Source organism: Nicotiana sylvestris, chromosome 4, assembly GCF_000393655.2.
Source record: "Nicotiana sylvestris chromosome 4, ASM39365v2, whole genome shotgun sequence".
Lineage (NCBI taxonomy): Eukaryota > Viridiplantae > Streptophyta > Magnoliopsida > Solanales > Solanaceae > Nicotiana > Nicotiana sylvestris.
In genome coordinates this window covers 31,353,437-31,380,549 of record NC_091060.1, presented here as the reverse complement: position 1 = coordinate 31,380,549, position 27,113 = coordinate 31,353,437, and the positions used below count along the sequence as shown (strand labels likewise).

The following is a 27,113-nucleotide window of genomic DNA, read 5'->3' as shown; positions in this document are numbered from 1 at the left end:
GGTATAATTGCTTGGGCCCGACCCTACTTGGTATATATACATTGAAAAACGGTGTTTTTGAGGGAGGAGACATACTTTTGACATAATTTAGACCTAATGAGGCTGAGGAGACCAATTTTTGACATAGATTCGACCTAAGGAGGCAGAGACACAATAGGAGCAAGGCGGAGAATTCTTCTATGAGTTTTTTCTTCCTCTTCCTATTTTTTTTATTGTTGGTTATGACTTTTAGTATTGTAGTTTTATATACTATTATGAATAACTAATTTGTTATCTAGGGTTTTGATGGAACCTTTTGTAGGATAAATTCTTGTTATGTTTTTATATAATTGAGACGTTGGATTTCTCTACTTGTTCAACTACGTGTTTATTGTTGTTGATTGAATGACCATCAATTGACTGTGCCTATTTATTATGTGTTGCTTGAGAAAGGATATATATTTAGGTAGTGTCACACCTCATTTTTACTACACCCCCGGAAGAGGAGTATATGAGGGAGTTTTTCCAACTTAAAGTGACAATCGAAACGAGATTATTTTATTTAAATTCAAAGTCGCCACTTGGGATAATTTTAGGGTGTCCCAAGTCACCGGTTCAAATCCCGAATCGAGAAAACGATTGACTCTGTTAACAGTCCGCGAACCAGAAATCCGAATAAGGAATTCTGTTAACCCCGGAGAAGATGTTAGGCATTCCCGAGTTCCGTGGTTCTAGCACGGTCGCTCAACTGTGATGATTGGCTTAATATCTCATTTTAAACAATTATAAACCTATGTGCATTTTTACTTTAATCCGCTTTTATTTAACTAATTCAAGGAAGATTGCAATGTCATTTAAAATATGTTTCAAATCATGTCACATAAATGTGCCCGCAATTCGCAACACATTTCAGCTGACATTGTTGAGATTTTGGATTTGGGTCACATAAATGTGCACCCGAGTTTAGGAAGGTAAGTTATTAAAATAACGCGCCTAAAGCAACTATGCATTTTTAACTTTGTGAGGGCCATAGAAATTTGCTAAATGGCACGTCTCGAATTAAAGAAATGATCAAATGAGGGCCAGGCATTTAAAAATTTGTTTGGCTTGGCGTGCCCCATTTTATTTAACTTAAAAGTTTCTAAAATAATTCATGAGGGTTATTCATCATAATTTATCTAATTATGGTTCACTTCCTAGTGATCTATATTAAATAAAGAGAAAGCTCAAAAGAACTCAAAAATGGTAGATTAAAGCTATAGATTAAAACAAAATAAATAAACAATGGTTCGTTTTCCCTTCGAGTCTAAACCCCATGTCGTACTGCACTTAGAACTCACGAACTGAAATAATTTGGGCCACACTCGATAACAAGACCAGTTTGCACATATGGGGTGGAGAAGTGGATATTCAGGATTAAGGCTTAATGCATTATTCCCATCCCAGAACAACTCTCTTGCGTTCAGGCCCAATAGAGCCCAAATTGAAACATGGTAGCAAAGAGCACTGGGGATTAATTGGCCATCATGAAGCCATAGTCCCAAAGATGGCTCTGTTGAGCATTAATATTACGAACAAACATTAAACACATGAAATGACCAAGTAAAGTATCACTACAATGAATTTCACAAACTGCAGCTACCAGTCATCATCCCTTAAACATTTTCAGTAGCCTACATGCTTAACCCATCACAATCAGTTTGAGATTAAACCTTAATTTGCAAAGGAAGAAAAAAAAACGATAAGGGAGCAGGTGCAGCGAGACTTATACCCAGAAACAAAAATGTATAACTGTTTAATTTACACGATCCAATTCAATGTCCTTCCCAGTCCAATTAAACTACTATAACAAACTCTAAGTCCTGCAACTAATCGAGTAGTAATTGTTACATCCAATTTCATGTTAGCAACCTATTAGTTACAACCATCATAATAAACAGTCACTATACTAAACAAATACAAAATCATGGGATATGGGAACAATAGCACAAAAGAACCAAGACATATTGAAACTATTTCATTTCCATTCTGCAAGTCAGAACTTCATACATAGCTTTAAGTTCGAAAATGTGTACCTGGAGAGCAAAATAAGAGAAGAGATCGGGATAAGCACAACAGAATAGTATTAGCAGATGAACAACAACACCAGCTAGAACATAGCCCCAAATTAAGGAATTTGAAACCCCAGAATCGATAATAAGCTCAATAGAACAGTAATTTTAACACAGCTTGGCCCAAAACTTTCCAGAAATTAACCTCAAACTAGGTCAAATCTATGCGAACCAGAAAACTGCTTCAGAAATCACAAGAGATCTTAAAGTTCAAAACACTTAACGAAACAACAATTCTTTTTATATTTCTAGCCGTCTGAAGTTTTTTCTAAATTTCTAGCTCTTCAATCTTTTTTTTAGTCTGCCTTGAAAGGCAAGTTTTGGATGCCTTTATAGGCAAGCTACTAGGGCACACTCAAGGAGTTAATTTTTGCACTTCAGCCCCTTTGTCAATTTTTGTTTTAACTAAAATGTCCTTAGTTAAAAATCAGTATTGCAAACAAATCCCCTCCCCAGCTTCCTGGAAGCTTCCTATTCAGTTACACTCAAGATTCCCCAGGCTAGACTACCCAAATTACCCCTTAATGACCCATTTTTTACTGCTGAAACCTACGGGTATGGGTCAAGCTGATCCCGGGCTAAATTAATTCAAAACCCAGCCCAAACCATGGGTCTGAACCTAAAGGCATGAACCAAATATTCTGAGGAGAAACAAAAATAGAAGCCTATTTGAATAATTTTCAAAGTCCAATTAATGAACTAGAACATCGAAACTAACCTAATTAACAAACTAAAACGTATTAATTAAAGAAAGAGGTTTAGAACTCACATGCATGACAAAACGACCCTTAAAAAAACCAAAAAACGGAGAAGAATCCAGAAGAAGAGACAGAAACAACAGATAGAAAAATGAGAGGAAAACTTAAGGAAAGACAACGAAAGAAATGAGAAAATACCTAAGAGCCTTGAACGAATGAGAAGTATAGACTGACTCTTCGAACTCTTCAGATTCCGGACTAATCCGAGATTAATCGTGTTTTTTTTTTTACCAAAACACACGAATAAAGTCGGAATGGACCTAAAATCTTCAATAAGATCCTGAATTGGAGATTTGGGATTTTAGGGTTCAATCTTTGATTTAAGATTCGAAAAGCTCGGGCAGTAATGGAGTGGGGATTTGAGATGAGGGAACGAGATGGTTATAGGGTGTAATTTTGTGGCCGATTGGACGAGTTAGGGTTTTGGTCGTTCTCTTCGATTCAAGATTCGAAGGGTTCTAGTAGGATTCGAGGGAGGGGTTTTGGAGATTTGAGAAGAGGAGAAGGAGGGGAATCTATGGTGTTAATTTGGGGTCGATTGGAGTACCGCCGGCGGCGGAGACGATTTCCAGCAGGCGGTTCACGACGTAGGTGATGAGGGTTCGAGAAGGAGATGAGAGGGCGTAGGGGTCTAAGGGGGGGCTGGTTTAGACCTTTATATATTAAGTATCTCCCACTTCTGAGCCGTTAGATCGGTTAACCTCGACGGCTCAAATCTATCCTGACTAAATGGTGTCGTTTTAATTTTGAGGTGGGGCGGACTGGATTGGGGCGGGTCTGGGCTGAGAAACGGGACGGGTTTCATGGCACAATATTTGGGCCTATGGATTTTTAAACAAAAATGGCCCAAACCCAGGCTTCTTATTCATTTCTTTTTCTTTCTTTTTCAAACTAGTTTTTTTCTAATTCCTTTTAAATTAAAATTAAAATTATACATAAACCTAAATTAATTCCTAAATAAATCATCCCATCAAATTGAATTAACTAACTTTAGATAATAATTACCACGACTAATTAAATACCAAATTAAAAAAAAACTACCAAAATTCAGAAATCAAAACTAAAGAGCAAAATAAACTATTTTTGTGATTTTCCATTTTTGTAAAGCAACTTAATTACTAGTTAATTCTTAAAATGCAAAGTTAAATCCTAAATGCAAATACAGCCTATTTTTGTATTTTTATTAATTAAATAAAAATAAACATGCCCGGGCAATATGCAAACAATTGATAGAAAATGCCACAAAAATCCACAAAATTATAAACAATGGAAGAAATTGCTTTGTTTTGAATTTATGGGAGTAATTCATATAGGGCAAAAATTACGTGCTCACAGCTGCCTCTCTTTTCCCGGAAACACGAAGAGTTTTCGTGCAAAAATAAAGTGAGTGGATGCAAGCGATTTTTGCCCGCTTGAATACTCCGTGGGAAGTATTTTTGAAAGATCTGACCGCACCCTGCTTCTGAGGTTGCCTACATATCCTCGGCTATAAAGGAATCAGGTCAGTGTAGTTCGGGAAGTATTGGTAGCTGGGACTACTACGAAGCTGTAATTTCACTGTTGTTGCTGCTGCTGCTGCTTACTGTATCCCCTTATCACACCGTGATAAAATAAAAAGAAGCTAGACTAGACTATGATCGATGCATTACAAAATCCTATGTATACCTTCAAACTTTCTCATGTGGTTCTTGTTGCCTTGTTGACTTGTATTCTCCCAGTGGAATCCCTTTGTTGCCGCCTTGAATTGTAATATGAGATGTTTTTCCTTTTCTCTAGGTGGATGCCTGACTGCTGAACTTGAATGCATTCCCTGCTCTCCAGGCGGACTCCTGACTGCTAGACTTGAAATGTATTCCCTGCTCTCCAGGTGGGCTCCTGACTGCTAACTTAAAATGTATTCCCTGCTCTCTAGGCGGGCTCTTGACTGCTAACTTGAAATGTATTCCCTTCTCTCTAGGCGGGCTCCTGACTGCTAACTTAAAATGTATTCTCTGCTCTCCAGGCGGACTCCTGACTGCTGACTTGAATGTATTCTCTACCCTTCAGGCGGGCTCCTGACTCCAACAAAATGACAAAAACATAGGAAATATTTCTGCCCCAGTTTGGGTATCTGGGAACATATGTAAGTGTAAAACGAATGACATTACCAAATGTCAATAAGAACTTGAAAACTAAAACTTGAATTGTACTCCCTTGTTCTCCAGGCGGGCTCCTGACTGCTGAACATGAATGTATTCCCTACTCTCCAGGCGGGCTCCTAATTTCAACAAAATAGACAAAAACAAAGGAAATTTTCTGCCCCATTTTGGGTATCTGAGCACATATGTAAGTGTAAAATGAACCGCCTTACCAAATATCAATAAGAACTTGAAAACTAAAACTTGAGTTATACTCCCTTGTTCTCCAGGTGGGCTCCTGATTGCTGACTTGAAATGTATTCCCTGCTCTCCAGGCGGGCTCTTGACTGCTGAACTCGAATGTATTCCCTTGTTATTCAGGAGGGCTCCTGATTACTGACTTGAAATGTATTCCCTGCTCTCCAAGCGAGCTCTTGACTGTTGAACTCGAATGTATTCCTTTGTTCTCCAGGCAGGCTTCTGATTGCTGACTTGAAATGTATTCTCTGCTCTCCAGGTGGGCTCCTGACTGCTAACTTGAAAGTATTCCTTGCTCTCCAGGCGGGTTCCCGATTGCTAAATTTGAACTGCTTCTCCCTGTTCTCCAAGTGGGTACCTGATTTCAACAAAAATAGACAAAACAAAGAAAATATTTTGCCCTAGTTTGGTAGTTGGGCACATATGTGAGTGTTAAACTGAATCATATTACCAAATATTACTAAGAATTTGAAAGCTAGGTCTCATTATCTAGGGGGGTCCTGAGCTCAAAGGTCAAATTTTATCTTAAGAGTGACAACTTTTATGGCTGAATTATACTATCCTACAGCAAAATTTACGCTAAATATTGTTATCTAATCGAAATCTTAAAGCTATGTCCCATTATTCATGAGGGTCCTGGAAACTCCTAATTGAATCATATCTCGAACATGCCAACTTCTAAGCTAACTTATATTCCTTTGAGATACATTTATGCTAGATTATGCTATTTCTGAACTTTAAACTAGGTCCCATTTTCCAGGAGGGTCCTGAGAATCAAAAATCAAACCTGTTTGGTGACTGCCTTTCTCCACGGAGGGTTTCTTCGAAACAACCAAAATTTCTTGCCCTTGTTTTAATCAAAGAAAAATTAGTCAGTTTAAAATGTGGTGGTTAGTTGATGGCATTCTTGCTGCAGGTCTCTCCTCTGCATTGTTTTGTTTTGACTGGCTTCCCCGAACTGGCCCTGAACCGCTTGCCTTTCTGACTGACTTTCAAACCCCTATGACTTTGGATGACCCGAGTGTTATATACCCGAACCATTGTTTCACATCTATGACCCTTTTAACTGAACCTCTACATCTCCCATGAAATTACCAAATCATTTTGTTGGTGGAACTCTTGCTAGCACTTTATCCCACTTTACATCATGTTATCTTTGGTATGCTCTGGCTGCACTGTGCTTTGCAATCTTGAAGCTGGTAGTGAGCTTTGAAATTCCTTCTTATTTGCTTAAACATAACTGACATTGGGAACATCTTATAGAAGTAAACCCAAAAGAAATGAAATGCAATGACATTCAGAGTTAAGGATAAGAAAATCCAAAACTAGAATACTATCTAAAGAGGAAAAAGAAAAGAAACTTATATGAGTGGAGCAGCTGGTACCAATGATCATGACATGCATTTCGGATTAATCGGCCCAATCTGTCCGCCCAATCAACTTTCAGTTGCCATTCTTTATTGCACCGGAATTTCCATAACCTGATTTCTTCACCCAAATCCTGACCTTGTTCATCCTGCGGTGCCTTGAAAGGTTTTCACCAGCAGACCTCTCTCACTCGTCCATCTGTCAACTCACTTTCGCCTTAAGGTGCCCGTGATGGTTTTCACCAATAAGACTCTATCATTTTTATTTCTCTCAGCTCCTGTCGCCTTACGGTGCCCATAAGGGTTTTCACCAATAAGACTCTCTCATTTTCATTTCTCTCAGCTCTCATCGCCTTATGGTGCCCGTGAGGGTTTTCATCAATAAGACTCTCTCATTTTTTATTTCTTTTTCCTATTTGGACCAGAGTATTGCCCCTGATATGAATCACCTCTACCTGCTTGACTTGGCATTTCTCGAAGACTGATCAGAAGACCTTTCTTTGGACCGTAATGTAGCTTTTGGATGGGTTTAGAAAGAAAGGGTATAAAAAGCTCAAAACAATTCGAATGGGTTCAAAATTACAACTTTCGGGATCAGATTTCTGATAACAACCACAATTTCTGCCCCCAGTTTCTTTTATTGGGGCCTTTTGGATTTTTATTTTGATGGGACCAAACCATGAGGCTGCCTACGTATCCTTAAAAGGAATCAGGTCGAACGTAATTCATGTCATAGAAATTATCTTGTTGTTGTGATTTTCTCTTTTCTCTTTCTTTTCTCTGTCTTTTTACTTTCTTTTTCTCTTTTTGTTGTTTTTCTCCTTCTTCTTTTTTCATTCGTTTATTTATCTTTTCATTCTTTTCTTTCTCTTTTTTTTTTCTTTCACGCTTGTGTTTCTGATATTCGCTACTGATTCCGAAAAAGGGGTATGAAAGAAAATAAATAAGGCTCAAAGGGGTGACAAGGGATAAAGTGTTTAGATAGTAGAACAAAATGCCTTCGTCATTCCAATATTCAAAACATGCCAAATACAAACAAGTACAATTAAACAAGGGAATCATACATAGTATCTCTTGACTGCATCGGAATTGATGGTCATTTCTACGCACTTGCCTTCTATATCTGTTAAATACAAAGCACCATTTGACAACACCCTAGTTACGGTGAATGGCCCCTGCCAGTTTGGAGCAAATTTTCCTTTTTCTTCAACCTGATGAGGAAGAATGTATTTCAGTACTAACTGACCCACTTCAAACTTCCGTGGATGCACCTTCTTATTGTATGCTCTTTCCATTATTCGTTGATACAATTGGCCATGACACACTACTGCCAATCTTTTCTCGTCAATCAAACTAAATTGTTCCAAGTGGGTTTTGACCCACTCATCATCATCGATCTCAGTCTCCGCGACAATTCGAAGGGATGGAATTTCCACTTCTGTGGGTATAACTGCTTCGGTGCCATACACCAAATAAGGAGTCGCCCCTACTGAAGTACGGATAGTAGTACGATAACCCAACAACGCAAACGACAACTTCTCATGCCATTGTCTGAACCCTTCCACCATTTTCTGAAGTATCTTCTTTATGTTCTTGTTGGATGCCTCGACTGCTCCATTCGCCTTGGGGCGATATGAGGTGGAATTGCGATGTGTAATCTTAAACTGTTGACATACCTCTTTCATCAGATAACTATTGAGATTAGCACTGTTATCTGTGATGATTACCTTCGGTATCCCGAACCGGCAAATGATATTTGAGTGCACAAAATCAACCACCTCCTTCTTGGTTACAGAACCTCTGCCCATTCGAATGAACCTGTGAAATAATCTATGGCCACTAGAATGAACCTGTGCCCATTCGATGCTGACGGCTCAATTGGCCCAATGACATCCATGCCCCACGCAACAAAAGGCCACGGTGCAGACATCGTGTGTAATTTAGATGGTGGAGAATGAATCAAATCTCCATGCACTTGGCACTGATGACATTTACGCATGAAACTGATACAATCTCGCTCCATAATGAGCCAATAATAACCTGCCCGGAGAATCTTCTTTGCCAGCACATACCTACTTATGTGCGGTCCACAGACTCCAGAATGTACTTCAGTCATAATAGTTGTGGCCTGCCTAGCATCTATGCATCTCAGCAATCCAAGATCTGGAGTTCTTTTGTACAACACTCATCCACTGAAGAAAAATCCACTTGCCAACCGTCGAATTGTTCTATTTTGATCACTTGTGGCTTGTACGGGATACACTCTCATCCTGATGTACTCCTGGATAACGTGAAACCAAGGCTCCCCATCGAGCTCTTCTTCCACCACATTACAATAAGCATGCTGATCATGGACTTGAATATGCAAAGGGTCCACATAAGCCTTATCTGGGTAATGTAACATTGACGTCAGAGTAGCCAAAGCATCAGCGACCTCATTATGAATCCTCGGAATATGCCTGAACTCTATTGATTGGAATCGCTTACAAAGATCATGTAAACATTGTCGATACGGTGTGAGTTTTAAATCCCGTGTTTCCCACTCTCCCTGAATCTGGTGCACCAGAAGGTCCGAGTCACCCAAGACCAAGACTTCATAGACACCCATATCCATAGCTATCCTCAAATCCAAAATGCATGCCTCGTACTCAGCCATGTTGTTAGTATAGCAGAACTAAAGCTGAGCCGTAACAGGGTAATGATGCCCTATTTCAGAAACAAGTACCGCTCTTATCCCAACGCCTTTCATGTTAGCAACCCCATCAAAGAAAAGTTTACATCCTGCCCTTTCAACCTATTCCAACTCATCAATATGCATTACCTATTAATCAAGGAAATATGTCTTCAAAGGTTCGTATTCTTTATCCACAGGGTTCTCAGCCAAATGGTCGGCCAATGCTTGTGCTTTCATCGCAGTCTGAGTCACGTAGACAATGTCAAATTCTGTGAGCAAAATCTGCCACTTTGTGAGTCTTCCCGTGGTCATAGGCTTCTGGAAGATATACTTCAACGGATCCAAGCGAGAGATAAGGTAAGTAGTATAAGATGACAAATATTGTTTCAGCTTCTGGGCTACCCAAGTTAGGGCGCAACACGTCCTCTCAAGATGAGTGTACTTAACCTCGTAAGATGTGAATTTCTTACTGAGATAATATATGGCCTGCTCCTTCCTGTCGGTGATGTCATGCTATCCCAACATACATCCAAATGAATTGTCCAAGACCGTCAAATATAGAATCAAAGGTCTCCCTGGTTCTGGCGGGACCAACACATGTGGGTTTGATAGGTACCCCTTTATCTTATCAAATGCTTCCTGACATTCATCTGTCCACTTAACCGTAACATCTTTCTTTAACAGTTTGAAGATGGGCTCACAAGTTGTCGTGAGGTGAGAAATAAACCGGTTGATGTAATTCAATCTCCCCAACAGACTCATCACCTCGGTCTTGTTCTTTGGAGGTGACAACTCCTGGATAGCATTGATCTTTGACGGGTCTAATTCAATACCTCGGCGGCTAACTACGAATCCCAACAACTTTCCAAACGGAACATCGAACGTGCATTTTGCAGGATTGAGCTTGAGATTGTACCTGTGAAGCCTTTGGAAGAACTTTCTCAGATCTCTGACATGGTCAGACTGCTTTCTAGACTTGACAATTACATCATCCACATAAACCTCGATCTCCCTGTGTATCATGTCATGGAATATGGTCGTCATTGCCCTCATGTAGGTTGCCCCAACATTTTTCAAACCGAATGGCGTGACCCGATAACAATACATTCCCCATGGCGTGATGAATGCTGTCTTTTCTGTGTCTTCCTCATCCATTAAGATCTGGTGGTAACCTGCATAACAATCCACAAAAGAACCAATCTCATGTTTCGCACAATTATCGATAAATATATGGATGTTCGGCAGTGGGAAGTTATCCTTGGGACTTGCCTTGTTGAGATCTCGATAATCAACACACACCCTGGTCTTGCCATCCTTCTTTGGCACAGGCACAACATTGGCTAACCAGGTGGGATACCGGGTGACCCGAATGACCTTGGCCTCAAACTGTTTGGTGACCTCTTCCTTAATCTTTACACTCATATCAGTTTTAAACTTCCTCAGCTTCTGCTTGATAGGGGAAAATGTCGGGTCAGTGGGCAATTTGTGAACCACCAAGTCAGTGTTTAGACCTGGCATATCGTCATAGGACCATGCAAAAATATCTTTATACTCGAACAACGCTTTAATTATCTCCTCTCTAAGTTGTGGTTCAAGATGGACACTTATTTTAGTTTCTCGGACATTATCTTGGTCCCCTAATTGATTGTTTCTATATCACTCAGGTTAGGCTTGGATTTTTCTTCAAAATGGCTTAATTCTTTACTAATCTCTTCCAAAGCCTCATCCTCATCATATTCCGATTCATCCTCACACTTTATTTCTTGAATTACTATTTCGGAATTAGATTGGCTTTTGAGACTGGGCTGGAGATTCCTCATGCATGTCATATCATTGAAACCATCATAAAAAGAACTGTACAAGGAAGAAAAGAAAAAAAAATAAAACTATCAGGAAGGGAGAAAAAGGGAAATTGCATTTCATTGAAATTAGAGATAACAAGGCTTATACATCCAAACGGACGGAACATAGAATCTGAACTACAACCCTAGGATAATCCAGATAAACTGAAAGAAAATCAAAGCAAACTACCAAAACTCCTTCCTTGTGGGGAGAGGAGTAGCTTTCCAATTGTTAATCTTTGCAGCGGGCCCAACAAATTGCACATCCGCCTTGCTAAAACCCTCTCCAGCTTCCACCATGTTCACTTCGTCGAATATCCTCTCGAACTTTTCCATCAAATCTCGATCCATATCAACCAACGAACTGGGAACCGTCGTCACTGGGCGTTTTCTGGTACTAGTCCTGACAAATGATCTGGAAAGACGCGGGACTGGCTTTGGAAGGGCCCATGCTTTCTGTTTCATTTTTTTTGGCTCTTCTTACGTCTGCGACTGTGGGCTTGAACCCCAAACCAAATGTATCCAAGTTTTTAGGAAGAGAAACCGGTTGTACGATACCTTGCAGAGCTGCACCCAAACCCTTTCCCGGTACAAAACAATTTTTCAATATTTCAACGGCTACCATGACTGATATAACAGCTACCCTTGGAGTCGGCACGGACTTCCCTTCAGGAATTTTCTCTACCGATACCATGTCAAAAACCTGATAAACCCATGGCCCCTTGTCGTCTTCAAATTCTATGAACGGAATAATGACATCACTGGGAACATACAAATTATCTTCGCCATTCACAACAATTTCCTGTCTATCCCATTCAAACTTAACCATTTGATGTAGGGTGGACGGGACCGCTTTGGCAGCATAAATCCAGGGTCGACCTAACAACAGATTGTAAGAAACAACCACATCGAGCACCTGGAATTCCATAGTAAATTCAACTGGCCCTATTGTAAGCTCAAGCACTATGTCCCCGACTGAATCTTTCCCTCCACCGTCGAATCCCCGAACGTAGATACTGTTCTTGTGAATTCTTTCATCATCCACCTTCAACTTGTTCAGAGTGGAAAGAGGGCAAATATTTGCACTGGAACCATTGTCAGCCAGTACCCGAGTAACCACGGAATCTTCACATTTCACCGTCACATAGAGGGCTCTATTGTGCTCAATACCCTCCACGGGCAACTCATCATCAGAAAAAGTGACTCTGTTTACCTCAAATATCTTGTTAGCCATCTTTTCCAAGTGGTTTACTGAGATTTTGTCAAAAACGTGGGCTTCATTCAAGATCTTCATCAAAGCCCGACGGTGCTCGTCTAAATGGATCAATAATGACAATAGCGAGATCTGAGCCGGTGTCTTCCTTAACTGCTCCACAATGGAATAGTCATGCACTTTCATCTTTCTCAGGAATTCCTCTACTTCTTCCTTGGTCACAGCTTTCTTCACCAATACTGGGTTATCTTTGGAGATCTTAGCTTTTCTCAACTCTTCGAGGGCAAAGCATCTCCCCGATCGAGTCAAACCATGGGTCTCACACACTTCTTCTTTAACCTCTTTCCCCTTGTAAGTAACTGTCACTCGTTCATAATTCCATGGGACTGCCTTGTTGTTGATTGTCGGTAATTAAGTTATCGGTTTGATAATGATAGGATATGTGCTGGCACCCTTCACAATTACCATAGGCTTGTTTGTCACTCCTGGCACAACCAGTTTTGCTCTTTCATGTTTTCCTTCAACGTCACTTGAGGACCCCTTCTTGACCCCCACAGATGGTTCATTATTTGCCCCGTTCAACTTGATCCCAGACTTCTCACTTGTTGACTTTTCCAATGGCTTGGCTTTACTAGCCCGAATCATCATGATAGTTTGCGAAGGATTCTTAGGCTCCCCTCCCTTATGCACAATCTCAATCATATTTTTCTCATGATGGGCCGCCAACGGGTTCTGGTTGATGTTGGGTGCCTCCGAGGATTGGACCTCAATCCGATTAGTATCAGTGAGCTCCTGAATAGCTATTTTCAATTTCCAAGATTTCTCTGTGTCATGACCCGGGGTCCTTGAACAATACTCACAACTAACCGAGCGGTCAAGATTTCTGGGAGGGGTATTTGGTAGTTTAGCCTCGATCAGATTCAACATACCCAACTCACTCAATCTGTGGAATAGACTAGTATATGATTCTCCCAATGGAGTTAAAGTCTTCTATTTCTGCAACCTCTCATTCTTAAAGGCTTGATTGGGCCGAAAACCTATTCCAGGGGGATTTCTGTAGGCTTTTGGGGGTGGATGGGTATTTTGGGGAGCTGGGTATGGATTTTGTGGAGCTGGCGTACGCCATTGTGCGTGAGCAGGGGGTTGGGTATAGGTTTGTGTGTGATGGACGGAAAATGGGGATCTGGAGGTGGGTAGTAGTGTTGTGGTGGGCTATATGGAGTGTGGGGGTAAGTTTGGTGATAGGGTCGAGGTGGGTTGTAGTAACATGGAAGGTTCCTGGATCCGACCCAAGCTCCCAACTCAATTGTCGCAACGTCCTCGTTCTTCTTCTTCCCGAGTACACCCCCAGTACCGTTTTGAATGGCCTGGGCGGTTGCTTTATTGCTGAATAACTCATGATCTTGTTGGACTTAAGTCCCTCCTCAACCATGCTTCCCATTTTTACAACCTCCTCATTAAAGGACTTTCTCACTGCTGACACCAAATGACCAAAATAAGTAGGCTCCAAAGCCTGCAAAAAATAATCAACCATCTCACTTTCTTTCATCGGAGGGTCAACCCTCGCGGCTTGTTCCCTCCAACGGAATCCATACTCTCTAAAACTCTCATCGAGCTTTTTCTCAATCTTTGTTAATGACAGACGGTCTAGGATAATTTCAAGATTGTACTAAAAATGGAAGGCGAAGGCTTGGGCCAAATCGTCTCATGTGTACCACCTGCTGTGATCTTGTCTGGTATACCATTCTAATGCCGATCCACTCAAACTTTGACTGAAATATGCCATCAGAAATTCATCTCTTCCCCCTGCTCCTCTCATCTTGCTATAAAATCCTCTTAAGTGTGCTACTAGGTCACCATGCCCCCGTCATACAGATCAAAATTGGGAATTTTGAACCCTGTTGGTAACTGAACATCTGGGAACAAACATAAATCTTTATAAGCCACACTTACTTGACCTCCCAGCCCCCTCATATCTCTGAATGATTGTTCTAAACTTTTGACCTTTCTGATCATCTCATCATGTTCGGGATTTTTAGGTGGCTTCTCGGTCTCTGCCGGGAGATCAAGATAAAGGGTGTAGGAATATGGTTCCGGGATTTTGAAGGTGGGTTCAGGGGGATAATACTGGTTGTCGTGAGTCTGGAACAGAGGTTCACTAGACGATCGGTGTAATGCAGCAGGTGGAGGTGCCATAAATATAAATGTGATTGGTGGGGGAGGGTGCGGGACTTGTCTGGGTGGAGGAGCTTGTGATGTATGGGAAGTGGTGTCGTGGCATTGTTGGTAGAGGGGAAAGGCTGGAGATGAGTTCATAGTGGGAGGTTCCTGAGATTGAGCTAATGGTGGGATATAAGCAGGGTTGGCGGGATAAACCGGTGGCAGATGCCCCTTTGCCCAGGCTTGGTACATTTAAGCCATTTGCTGCTTTAACTTATACATCTCTTCCTTCATCACACTAACATCCAATTTTTCTGCCTCTTTTGACGGGTCCACAATATTTGCCTCCAATTCTTGGTTGGCCATGTTCAGCTTGTCTTTTAATCGGGTGTTGTATGAGTGAGTTGCCAGAATGCCAATCAACTAACCACATGCATGGATTCAATACATCAACAACAACTGTGTTAGCAATTAGGGCTTTAACAGATTGGTAACCGCACATTTTGGGGAATGAATGCACCTAAGCAGTTAACCGTTTCTATCATGCGTTTGATCGACTGCTTGCGTCATCCCGGCTTTTTCATTTACAACTTTCCTTCTCTTTCTCTTTCTTTTCATTCTGGCCTTTGCTTTTCTTTGTTTTTATCCTCTCATTTCCCTCTTTTTTTGCCATTGTTTCTTTCTCTTATTTTTCTCTTTTTTCTTTTCTTTTTCTTATTTTTCCTTTTTTTGGTTATGGCGAATCCTATGGAGATTGCCTACGTATCATGACCCCGCATGAATCAGACCGAGCGTAGTTCTGGGAGATAAGTGTGAAAGTAAATAATAAAATATTTTTTGGGATTTTCAATTTTCATAAAAGCAAATGCTTTGATTACAAAGACTCAGAACTAACAGACTCCAAGGGAAACTAACAAACGCTAATGAAAAGACGAAATACAGACTCCAAAAATAAACTATCATACTCAAAAGAAGAAAATGCAGACTTGAAAACAAATGACAAACTCCAGCAGAAAGAAAATATAGACTCAACACAACTAACAGACTCTAACGGAAAAGGAAATACAGACTCAAATGAAAAATCATGAATACATCAGTGCTCCTGGTGCCCGCGGGACATCATTCGGTCTCGTCGCGGGCCTATATGCAAGATCTCTTTGAAGTCGGTCCAAGTCACTCATACTCTGCTTAACAAATGTCGTCACTGCCGCGAAGAAGGTGGTGCGAGTCATATCCTCACAGTCTTGGCACTTCAAAACAATGTAATCGGCGATGTTTCTAATTCTCTATCTTATGACGCGCTTTTCTTGTAACAAACGCCCGATCTACTAGGCCCTGGCCTCCAAAGTTTGCTCGGCCACTTGATTCTGCTCCTGAAGTTGTTGCAAATCTATTTCTAATTGTGCCAATGTTGTATAACAATGCTCTTTTTCAACCTTGAAGTTTTTAGCTTGTTTGATCATTTTGTTTTCCATGGCGATAACCCTTTTCTTTAATCTCGCGACCTCATTGTCATACCTTTCTTTCAACTGCTTAATCAGGCGTGCTCGTTCATCTGTGTTTTTTAGCCAATTGCTTTCGAGCCTTGGCTAGTTCACTTTCTGCTTTGTTCAAATCAAAACTATTATCATTCACTTTCTGCCTCAGGTTATCTATGAGTTTTTCATCTTTAGCACTTCGGGTGGGGTTTTCTGCTGCTATTTTCATTTTCTGAATTTGGGCTCGAAGAGCCTCGTTTTCTTTGGCTAGCTTTTTCTTTTCTCCTTCATCTGCCGCAACTTGCAAGCTATTCTCGAATTGCAGTTCTCTGACTTGATTTTCCAATTTTCCTATTGTATCCCTGTACTCATTCTCCGTAGCCAACCAAGCCCACTGTTCTTGCAACGCCTCAACGAATTCCTGAATATGAGGCTTTTTGGCTGGTCTTTCTTGTTCAGACCTTACAGTGTTCTTCTTTCTATACCAGGCAAGGTAGGCAGGTGAGACTTCGCCTCTAGATAGATCACGCACTCGAGTGTTCACCGTCAAATACTGACATTCATTCCAAATAGAACGAACTATTTCCTTATGAAATTGGCCATCGGAACTAACCTCGACCGCATAAATGCTAAGATCTTCATCTGGGTGCATCACCTGACACTTTCCCAACTGTTTCATCACCTGGTAAGGAGCGTAGGGCTGAATACCTCGCATACCCATTAGGAGAAAGTAAGGACCAGTGGCGGGCATATACACAATTTCTTCAATAGGAAGCCAACCCAATGTCCATTCTATTTGTCCCGCAGTAATGGAACGAAGGCGGGATACCCTATCTCCAAACCTTTCTAGCAGCCTGAACCCTGAAATCCTTGTGTCAAACTCTTCAATGCAACTTTTCTTTGTAAATCCATAACTCATATACTAAGGGCGATGACACAGGTGCTCAATCATCCACATCTGTAATAGCAAATTGCATCCCTCGAAGAAATCTGCCCCAGCTTTACATGTTGTGAGAGCCCGGTATATCTCAGACACTATCATAGGGGCAAGAATGCTCTTGGCGTTGGTAATCAGGACCTTGACGACTCCTGCCACCCACAAATCGATATTCCCGTCTTTTAGGGGAAACACCACAAGGCCTAGGAAAGCTACCATGAAGGCGAAACGCCTATGCTCATCCCATTTTGTTCGGTTTCCTTTGCTACAAACCCCGCTTTCCGGGTCGTTGAACCCTCCTACATGCCCGTACCTCTGATATATAAAGCGTAGAGTGGAAAAACCACCCTCCAACTCGGAGTACGGGACTCCCTTGCTTATCTTTAACAAATCCATGAATTTGTGAGAGTTAACTTCTCTTGGAGCGATCAGATACTTATGTCTCAGCCCTTCAGTACTTCCCATATAACCTGCTATCTCTTCCAAAGTTGGAGTGAGTTCAAAATCCGAGAAGTGAAATACGTTATGGGCCGGGTCCCAACACGTAACCAAAGCCTTTATGACATCTCCTCTGGATCTGATTTTTAACAACCCGATGAGACCTCCCAAATGTAGATTGACTTTATCTTGCTGCGATTTCCCCAAATCCTCCCACCACATATGCAACTCCAAAGGGATCTTGTTTATGACTGTTATTGGCAAACTTGGACTCGTGCTCATTCTGCACATTTATTAGGGTGATTAAGCAAAAATCAAGACTCATTTGACTCAAAGACAAAATTGACACTTTTTTCTCTTTTTTTATTTAAAAATAAAATCTGGTTTTGCAAGTACGGCCTTTCAGCACCTCGGAGACGAAGATTTTAAGGCTGTGTTGGCTAACCGGTGAAAGCCTTGAAAAAAATGACCACAGGAGGCTGTTCTTGCAAAAGCAGCCTTCCGGCGCCCTTTTTGAGACATTTGGCTATTTGTGACAAGAATGTCACCACCCCAATTATTTTTAAATAAAAGTAAAATTTTTGTTCTTTTGGGCTATTTTTGCAAAAAGAAAGTTGGACCCGATGGGGGTTGCCTACATATCCCACATCCGGTGGGAATCAAACTGGCGTAGTTCGGGCAAATAAAATGAACTAGTTTTGAAAACAAAACTCCCTTCTCATTTTTCAATTCGTTTTCTTTTTTTTTTTCAAAAATTCGGCAGAGTTTTAGCGCCATTTGGAGTACTGGTTTTTGTTTAAACAGGTGATTCACTCCCTTAACCCTCTACACTGCTATATTTTTTTCCAAATTCTCTCCTTTCATTCCAAAGCCGGTCAGCATGCAAATCCGAAGCAAATAAATGCGCAAGTAGCAAGTAAGATGCATCAGGATGGTCTTTTTATTTCGGGTGCACCTGTCCTAGACAGACTCAACCCCTGTGTTGAGTCTCATAAGTCAAAATGCACATGATGCAAACAAACGTTCCTACTAGGGATCCGGCATGAGGTATTGTTATACTAGGTTTAAAGACCTGGGTTTATTGTTCTAGACCTGGCTTACCCGAGGGGACAACTAGAGCCGGGGGGCTGCGTACCAGTAACCAAAAGATCATCCGGCTTTACAACTTGTCTGAACCTCGTTCTATTTGGGATATAACACTAACAGAAAGAAGTCACGACCAGCGTGCACTCCTCGGGAGAGAGAAGAGAGGGGTTTCGTAGCAGTTTATATACAGTTCAGATAATATCAAAGCGGTAAAAACAACATTTAGCACATTAGGCCCAAACATGTAAAAAATCAGATGATAAATAAAGCCAAATATAACAATTCATCTAAGCTCGAATTCTGAACCCTGAACCAGAGATTCTCGGTTCGATCCCCAGTAGAGTCGCCAGAGCTATCACACCTCCTTTTTACTACACCCCCGAAAGAGGAGTATATGAGGGAGTTTTTTTAACTTAAAATGATAATCGAAACGAGATTATTTTATTTAAATTGAGAGTCGCCACTTGGGATAATTTTAGGGTGTCCCAAGTCACCAGTTCAAATCTCGAATCGAGGAAAAGATTGACTCTGTTAACAGTCCGAGAACCAGAAATCCGAGTAAGAAATTCTGTTAACCCGGGAGAAGGTGTTAGGCATGCCCGAGTTTTGTGGTTCTAGCACGGTCGCTCAACTGTGATAATTGGCTTAATATCTGATTTTAAACAATTCTAAACCTATGTGCATTTTTACTTTAATCCGCTTTTATTTAACTAATTCAAGGAAGATTGCAATGTCATTAAAAATATGTTTCAAATCACGTCACATAATTGCACCCGCAATTCGCAACACATTTCAGCTGACATTGTTGAGATTATGGATTTGGGTCACATAAATGCGCACACGAGTTTAGGAAGGTAAATTATTAAAATAACGAGCCTAAAGCAACTACGCATTTTTAACTTTGTGAGGGCCATAGAAATTTGCTAAATGGCACGCCTCGAATTAAAGAAATGATCAAATGAGGGCCATGCATTTAAAAATTTGTTTGGCTTGGCGCGCCGCATTTTATTTAACTTAAAAGTTTCTAAAATAATTCATGAGGGATATTCATCATAATTTATCTAATTATGGTTCACTTCCTAGTGATCCATATTAAATAAAGATAAAGCCCAAAAGAACTCAAAAATGGTAGATTAAAGCTATAGCTTAAAACGAAATAAATAAACAATGGTCCGTTTTCCCTTCGAGTCTAAACCCCATGTCGTACTGCACTTAGAACTCACGAACTGAAATAATTTGGGCCACACTCGATAACAAGCCCAGTTTGCACATATGGGGTGGAGAAGTGGATATTCAGGATTAAGGCTTAATGCATTATTCCCATCCCAGAACAGCTCTCTTGCGTTCAGGCCCAATAGAGCCCAAATTAAAACATGGTAGCAAAGAGCACTGGGATTAATTGGACATCATGAAGCCATAGTCCCAAAGATGGATCTGTTGAGCATTAACATTACGAACAAACATTAAACACATGAAATGACCAAGTAAAGTATCACTACAATGAATTTCACAAACTGCAGCTACCAGTCATCATCCCTTAAACATTTTCAGTAGCCTGCATGCCTAACCCATCACAATCAGTTTGAGATTAAACCTTAATTTGCAAAGGAAGAAACAAAAATGATAAGGGAGCAGGTGCAGCGAGACTTATACCGAGAAACAAAAATGTATAACTATTTAATTTACACGATCCAATTGAATGTCCTTCCCAGTCCAATTAAACTACTATAACAAACTCTAAGTCCTGCAACTAATCGAGTAGTAATTGTTACATCCAATTTCATGTTAGCAACCTATTAGTTACAACCATCATAATAAACAGCCACTATACTAAACAAATACAAAATCGTGGGATATGGGAACAATATCACTAAAGAACCAAGACATATTTAAACTATTTCATTTCCATTCTGCAAGTCAGAACTTCATACATAGCTTTAAGTTAGAAAATGTGTACCTGGAGAGCAAAATAAGAGAAGAGATGGGGATAAGTACAACAGAATAGTATTAGCAGATGAACAACAACACCAACTAGAACACAGCCCCAAATTAAGGAATTTGAAACCCCAGAATCGATAATAAGCTCAATAGAACAGTAATTTTAACACAACTTGGCCCAAAACCTTTCAGAAATTAACCTCAAACCAGGTCAAATCTATGCGAACCAGAAAATTGCTTCAGAAATCACAAGAGATCTTAAAGTTCAAAACACTTAACGAAACATCAATTCTTTTTATATTTCTAGTTGTCTGAAGTTTTTTATAGATTTCTAGCTCTTCAATCTTTTTTTTTAGTCTGCCTTGAAAGGAAAGTTTTGGATGCCTTTATAGGCAAACTACTAGGGCAGACTCAAGGAGTCAATTTTTGCACTTCTGCCCCTTTGTCAATTTTTGTTTTAGCTAAAATGTCCTTAGTTAAAAATCAGTATTGCAAACAAATCCCCTCCACAGCTTTCTGGAAGCTTCCTATTCAGTTACACTCAAGATTCCCCAGGCTAGACTACCCAAATTACCCCTTAATGACCCATTTTTTACTACTGAAACCTACGGGTATGGGTCAAGCTGATCCCGGGCTAAATTAATTCAAAACCCAGCCCAAACCATAGGCATGAACCAAATATTTTAAAGATAAACAAAAATAGAAGCCTATTTGAATAATTTTCAAAGTCCAATTAATGAACTAGAACATCGAAACTAACCTAATTAACAAACTAAAACGTATTAATTAAAGAAAGAGGTTTAGAACTCACATGCATGACAAAACGACCCTTAAAAAAACAAAATAACGGAGAAGAATCCAGAAAAAGAGACAGAAACAATAGATAGAAAAATGAGAGGCAAAATGAAGGAAAGACAACGAAAGAAATGGGAAAATACCTAAGAGCCTTGAACAAATGAGAAGTATAGATTGACGCTTCAAACTCTTCAGATTCCGGACCAATCCGAGATTAATCGTGTATTTTTTTTTTACCAAAACACACGAATAAAGTTGGAATGGACCTAAAATCTTCAATAAGATCCGAAATTGGAGATTTGGGATTTTAGGGTTCAATCTTTGATTTAAGATTTGAAAAGCTCGGGCAGTATTTGAGGGGAATGGAGTGGGGATTTGAGATGAGGGGAACGAGATGTTTATAGGGTATAATTTTGGGCCGATTGGACGAGTTAGGATTTTGGTCATTCTCTTCGATTCAAGATTCGAAGAGTTCTAGTAGGATTCGAGGGAGGGTTTTTGGAGATTTGGGAAGAGGAGAAGGAGGGGAATCTATGGTGTTAATTTGGGGTCGATTGGAGTACCGCCGCCGGCGGAGACGATTTCCGGCAGACGGTTCACGGCGAAGGTGATGAGGGTTCGGAGAAGGAGTTGAGAGGGGGTAGGGGTCTGGGGGGCTGGTTCATACCTTTATATATTAAGTATCTCCCACTTCTGAGTCGTTAGATCGGTTAACCTCGACGGCTCAGATTTATATTGACTAAACGGTGTCGTTTTAATTTTGAGGTGGGGCGGACTAGATTGGGGCGGGTCTGGGCTGAGAAACGGGACGGGTTTCAGGGCACAATATTTGGCCCTATGGATTTTTAAACAAGAATGGCCCAAACCCAGGCTTCTAATTCAATTCTTTTTCTTTCTTTTTCAAATTAGTTTTTTTCTAATTCCTTTTAAATTAAAATTAAAATTAAACATAAACCTAAATTAATTCCTAAATAAATCATCCCATCAAAAAGAATTAACTAACTTTAGATAATAATTACCATGACTAATTAAATACCAAATTAAAGAAAAACTACCAAAATTCAGAAATCAAAACTAAAGAGCAAAATAAACTATTTTTTGTGATTTTCCATTTTTGTAAAGCAATTTAATTACTAATTAATTCTTAAAATACAAAGTTAAATCCTAAATGCAAATGCAGCCTATTTTTGTATTTTTATTAATTAAATAAAAATAAACATGCCCAGGCAATATGCAAACAATTAACAGAAAATGCCACAAAATTGTAAACAATGGAAGAAATTGCTTTGTTTTGAATTTATGGGAGTAATTCATACAGGGCAAAAATCATGTGCTCACAGGTAGTTATTGAACAACGTCACTCCTAACGTATGTGAGAAATCAATACAGTGGGTTTAAAGGCAGGTTTAGAAATAACAAAACCTTGACGTGGTCATAATGAGCAGTTAGATAAATCCAACTAGCGTAGTTCGAGAGAATATGTCTAGTAAATTATTGTAGTTGCTCGAGAGAGAATTACGACACCTAAAGTGCTCACGATCAGTAGAGATACATTGGAAAAATTGTAGGAAACATAGCTAGAAGGATTCCGACAATTGAGGAAATCATAACTCTAGACCTACTTAATTTAGTCTCCAATCCTTTGTCTCGTTAGTTGATAATTTTACCGCTTGGTAGTATTTACTAGTTAGTTAGTTAGAAATACAAATCTCAATCTTTATAATTTAGGAAATTGTTCAAACTTGTCTTCTTAGTGATATTAAACAGATATAGCTAAGCCTTAGTTCTTTGTGGGATTTGACTTCGAATTTTTAGACCGGATTATATTTGCAGCGACCGCTTATCCTTTTTAGGACTAGAGTTGGGTGTGATCAAATTTTGGCATCGTTGTCGGGGAACTAACGGTGTAGTTGTAGCTGTATATATTGCTAGGATTCAAGTTTGAACTTTTATTTTGTTTTGTTTTTTTGTTTTGTTTTTTTTATAAATGTTGATTTGAGAAACATGACATCTTGGAATTATGGGAATTTAGATGTAGATAATTCTACTATTGATCTCCATACATATTGTGAAGGAAACCACCCGTGGCAAAAGTTTCAAAATGTTCCTAAGAGCGAGTTATGTGCACCAACTCAATCTTATTTGTGGAATGTGTGTGATGTATGTGGTGGTAAAAATGATCACTTTTATGGTTGGGCTTATATTTCTTATCTTCCCCCAACCACTTACTATGATGGTTCTAGCTTTTCTTGTGAAGTTAACAGGAATAAAGAACCTAGGGATGCGTACCTGAAGGAGATCAAGGATATGTTAAAGTGCCTTCTGGAACAAAATAATGAAAAACAATTGCATATAGAAAGGCAAGAGGCAACTATTCGCAAATTGGAGGCTCAATTGAGTCAAGTAATTGGATCTTTAATGCTCAACAAGCCAATATTGAGGATAGTAGCCAAGAAGAGCATGAATTTGAGGTGTTAATTGGGGAGGTCAGAGTAGAACATCAACAACCTAGCCAACTATAATTTGAGGATGTCAATGTAGAAGAAGTGAGACTAGAGCCAGCCAAGGACATTGAGAATATAAATTTTGTTGACTCTAGTATTATTGATGTTGAGGATGTTAAAAGTTCTGAAGGTCATGTGTTTGAGCGCATTGGTCCACACTCCAAATATTTTTCTACATTGTGCTTGGATGACGATATGTAAATAGAGTCATCCGAGCCGATTGAGAAGTTAAGGAATGAGGAACAAGGTGCCTACATTCTGAAATTTTTCTTGCTAGAAAGACAGGACTACATATCTCATCTAAAAGCCAAGACGTGTAGAAGAGTACAACGGTTTCTAGGGCCAATTAGATTTGTTCCTCCACCCCTAGAGCATAGCCGAAAACTTGATGCCAAATTGGGGGTTCAATTCATAAGCTCGAGGTGGAGGGAAAAAGTGATTCACGTCGTGCCGCGATGTTAAATCAAGCGCTTGTTGGGAGGCAACCCAACTTTATTTTTTTATTTTTTAATTTAGTTTATTTTATTTATTTATTTTTATTGTATTATTCTTGTAGTGTCGATTTTTTATTTCTAGGAACATGGAAAATAAAGCTATTGGAAGGATGCAACAACAAACCAAATGGTTGGAACTAAGTGTGAGGTACCCGCACGAAGGACCAAGTTTGGGAGAAGTCTCAGTACCCCATGAGTTGTTAGTGCTTCCGCCTTTGGCCTACCAGAGAGTCTCTTTTACCCTCTTGTATGTATGGGTGTGCATTGGGGACAATGCACAATTTTAAGTGTGGGGTGAGGAGATTGTCTAGATGACTTTCTATGTTATTTTAGTAGTGTTAGTTTAATTGAATAATTTTTTTATTTTTTTTTAAATAGAAAAGATTGGACTTTTCCCGACGATGGATCTATTAGACAATTTTCTTGAGAGATTTATGTCTAAAGAAAAAATAAAATAAAAAATTTTCTTTTGTTAGGTAGTGTAGCAATTCCCCCTTGGTTTTTCTTTGTGCCGCGGTTCTTTTCCAAGGGTTTTATTTGAACCGGGTGTAGTTAGTTTTTTTTAGGAATATGAGCCATTGTATTGTGTTTTGAAACGAAGCAATATCTCTTGACTTTGTTATACCTTGAGAATAGTGAGTACTTTGGTTGTGACACTTAGGCTCAGTTTTTGACTCTTGTAGAAGTACCTTAAATTATATGATCTTAACTTTGCTTAACTTCTTTGACTATAATGTCTATGAAACCAATCCTGAGTGAGTTATGTGCCATGTGTGTGTAAGGATTTGTTATATTCTGTGCATTGTATTTGATGCCTAGAACTTGCCCTGTGTGTTTGCAAAGCGAAATAGTAGTTTTATTCAGTCTTGAAAGTGATATAGGCATTTCTTTGTTGAGCCAGATATGTATATTTTACCCGCCTAATTATTATGTGTTGTAGTTAACCCCTTTGAGACTGTAATCCTGTTTCTCTGGCAACCACATTACAAGCCTTACCCATTTATTTGAATTAACCATCTATTTGAACCATTGTAACCTCTCATGAGCACTTGAATGGTTTATGAACTTTGTAAAGGTTAAAGTGTGGGGTGGTTGGTTTGGCTTTTGAGTGGAACAAATTAAATAAGGAGAAAGGTGCACTGTTTTGAAAAAGTAAGAGCCGCTTGAATTGGAAAAAAATAATAATAATTGGATTGTTGTAATACAAAAATTCCTTGATAAGTGATGGCTCTTGATGTAAGTGTGCTTAAAGAAAAATGGGGTAATATACATTGATGTGAAGGTGGAGTTTTGGTTTGACATAAGTATTGGGTTTGAATGTTAAAGTATATGTATTAAAGTGCTTAGGGAGGCGTAGTCACTTTTATATCTAAATATATCCTACCCGCCCCGTAACCTACATTACAACCAAATAAAGTCCTAATTGATCCTAGATTGAATGAGCTCGATTAGTGGAGTAATACACTACGAGAAAGCTTATGGTGCATCTTTTGTGGCATATGAATGTTATTTCTAAGAGTGAGTGAATTCTTTCTATCTTGAGTTCCTAGGTGTTCTTAAATTTTATTATGTGGAACTACTCTCTTTTATTGTGTGAGGGCACTTGATTCATGAAGGAAAGGTAATGTCAGTGACCTCTATGTTAGAGTAAGTGGGTAAGTTGTGAATAATGCAAGGTACTTGTGAGTCAAATCTTGAGGTGAAGATGTTACGCTTTTGTGCTTAGTCTATTTTAAATACTCTTGGTATGATGAGTTATGAGAATTGTTTTAAAAGGCCGTGTCTATATAAAATGTAGTTTGATTGCTCGAGGAAGAGCAATGGTTTAAGTGTGGGGTGTTGATGATCGGCTATAATTACGTATTTTAGTCGCTTATTACACTCAAATTTACTGCACGTTAGTTGAGTTTACGCTTTAATCGTCAATGTTTTACACTAATTGTGTGTTTTATGCCTTGTAGGAGTGATTCTGAGTTATGTAGATATTATGGAATGAACTAAAGTGAATTGAAGCTTTGAAGTCTAAGTAAAATCCTAAGGAATTAAGTCGGGATCGTATTCAGGGATCAACGAAAGATAGAGCAACAAAACGACGAATCGAGTAGGTATATTGCGCACTGTCTAATAAAGTACACATAACATTTTCCTCATAAATCCATTTGGGCTCCATAATATATGGTTGGAAATATAATTCAAAGGGCTACAACCTTTATCTTTTAAATATTTACAAGTTCCAAACGGAACAGGGTAAAAAACGCGTTCGAAACCGCAACCGCGTACCTGAGGTGGGCTGAGGCAGTATACCTGCCATATACCACATTTGTACCTCGGTCGGGCCGCGGCTACGGTGTCCAGACCTTAAAAAATTATCCTTTTTCGCATAGGAGAAGGTATAATTGTTTGGGCCCGACACTACTTGGTATATATACATGGAAAAATGGTATTTTTGAGGGAGGAGACATACCTTTTGCATAATTTAGACCTAAGGAGGCTGAGGAGACCAATATTTGACACAGATTCGACCTAAGTAGGCAGAGACACAATAGGAGCAAGGCGGAGAATTCTTCTACGAGTTTTTTCTTCCTCTTCCTATTTTTTTATTGTTGGTTATGACTTTTAGTATTGTAGTTTTATATACTATTATGAATAACTAATTTGTTATCTAGAGTTTTGATGGAACCTTTTGTAGGATAAATTCTTGTTATGTTTTTATATAATTGAGCCGTTGGATCTCTCTACTTGTTTAACTACGTGTTTATTGATGTTGATTGAACGGTCATCAATTGATTGTGCCTATTTATTATGTGTTGCTTGAGAAAAGATATATATTTAGGTAGTTGTTGAACAACGTCACTCCTAACGTATGTGAGAAATCAATACAGTGGGTTTAAAGGCAGGTTTAGAAATAACAAAGCCTTGACGTAGTCATAATGAGCGGTTAGATAAAGTCAACTAGCGTAGTTCG

The 27,113-nt window shown here is 39.4% G+C and overlaps 1 protein-coding gene across 1 annotated transcript; it reads right to left on the bottom strand.

Moving 5' to 3' along the window:
• Positions 1-7,648: 7,648 nt before the first annotated feature.
• Positions 7,649-8,520, bottom strand: LOC138889391 (uncharacterized). The gene is made up of 2 exons (XM_070172695.1): positions 8,409-8,520; positions 7,649-8,076 (listed from the first exon to the last, which is right to left on the bottom strand). The coding sequence occupies exons 1-2, from the start codon at positions 8,518-8,520 to the stop codon at positions 7,649-7,651; spliced, it is 540 nt and encodes a 179-aa protein (XP_070028796.1).
• Positions 8,521-27,113: the final 18,593 nt, after the last annotated feature.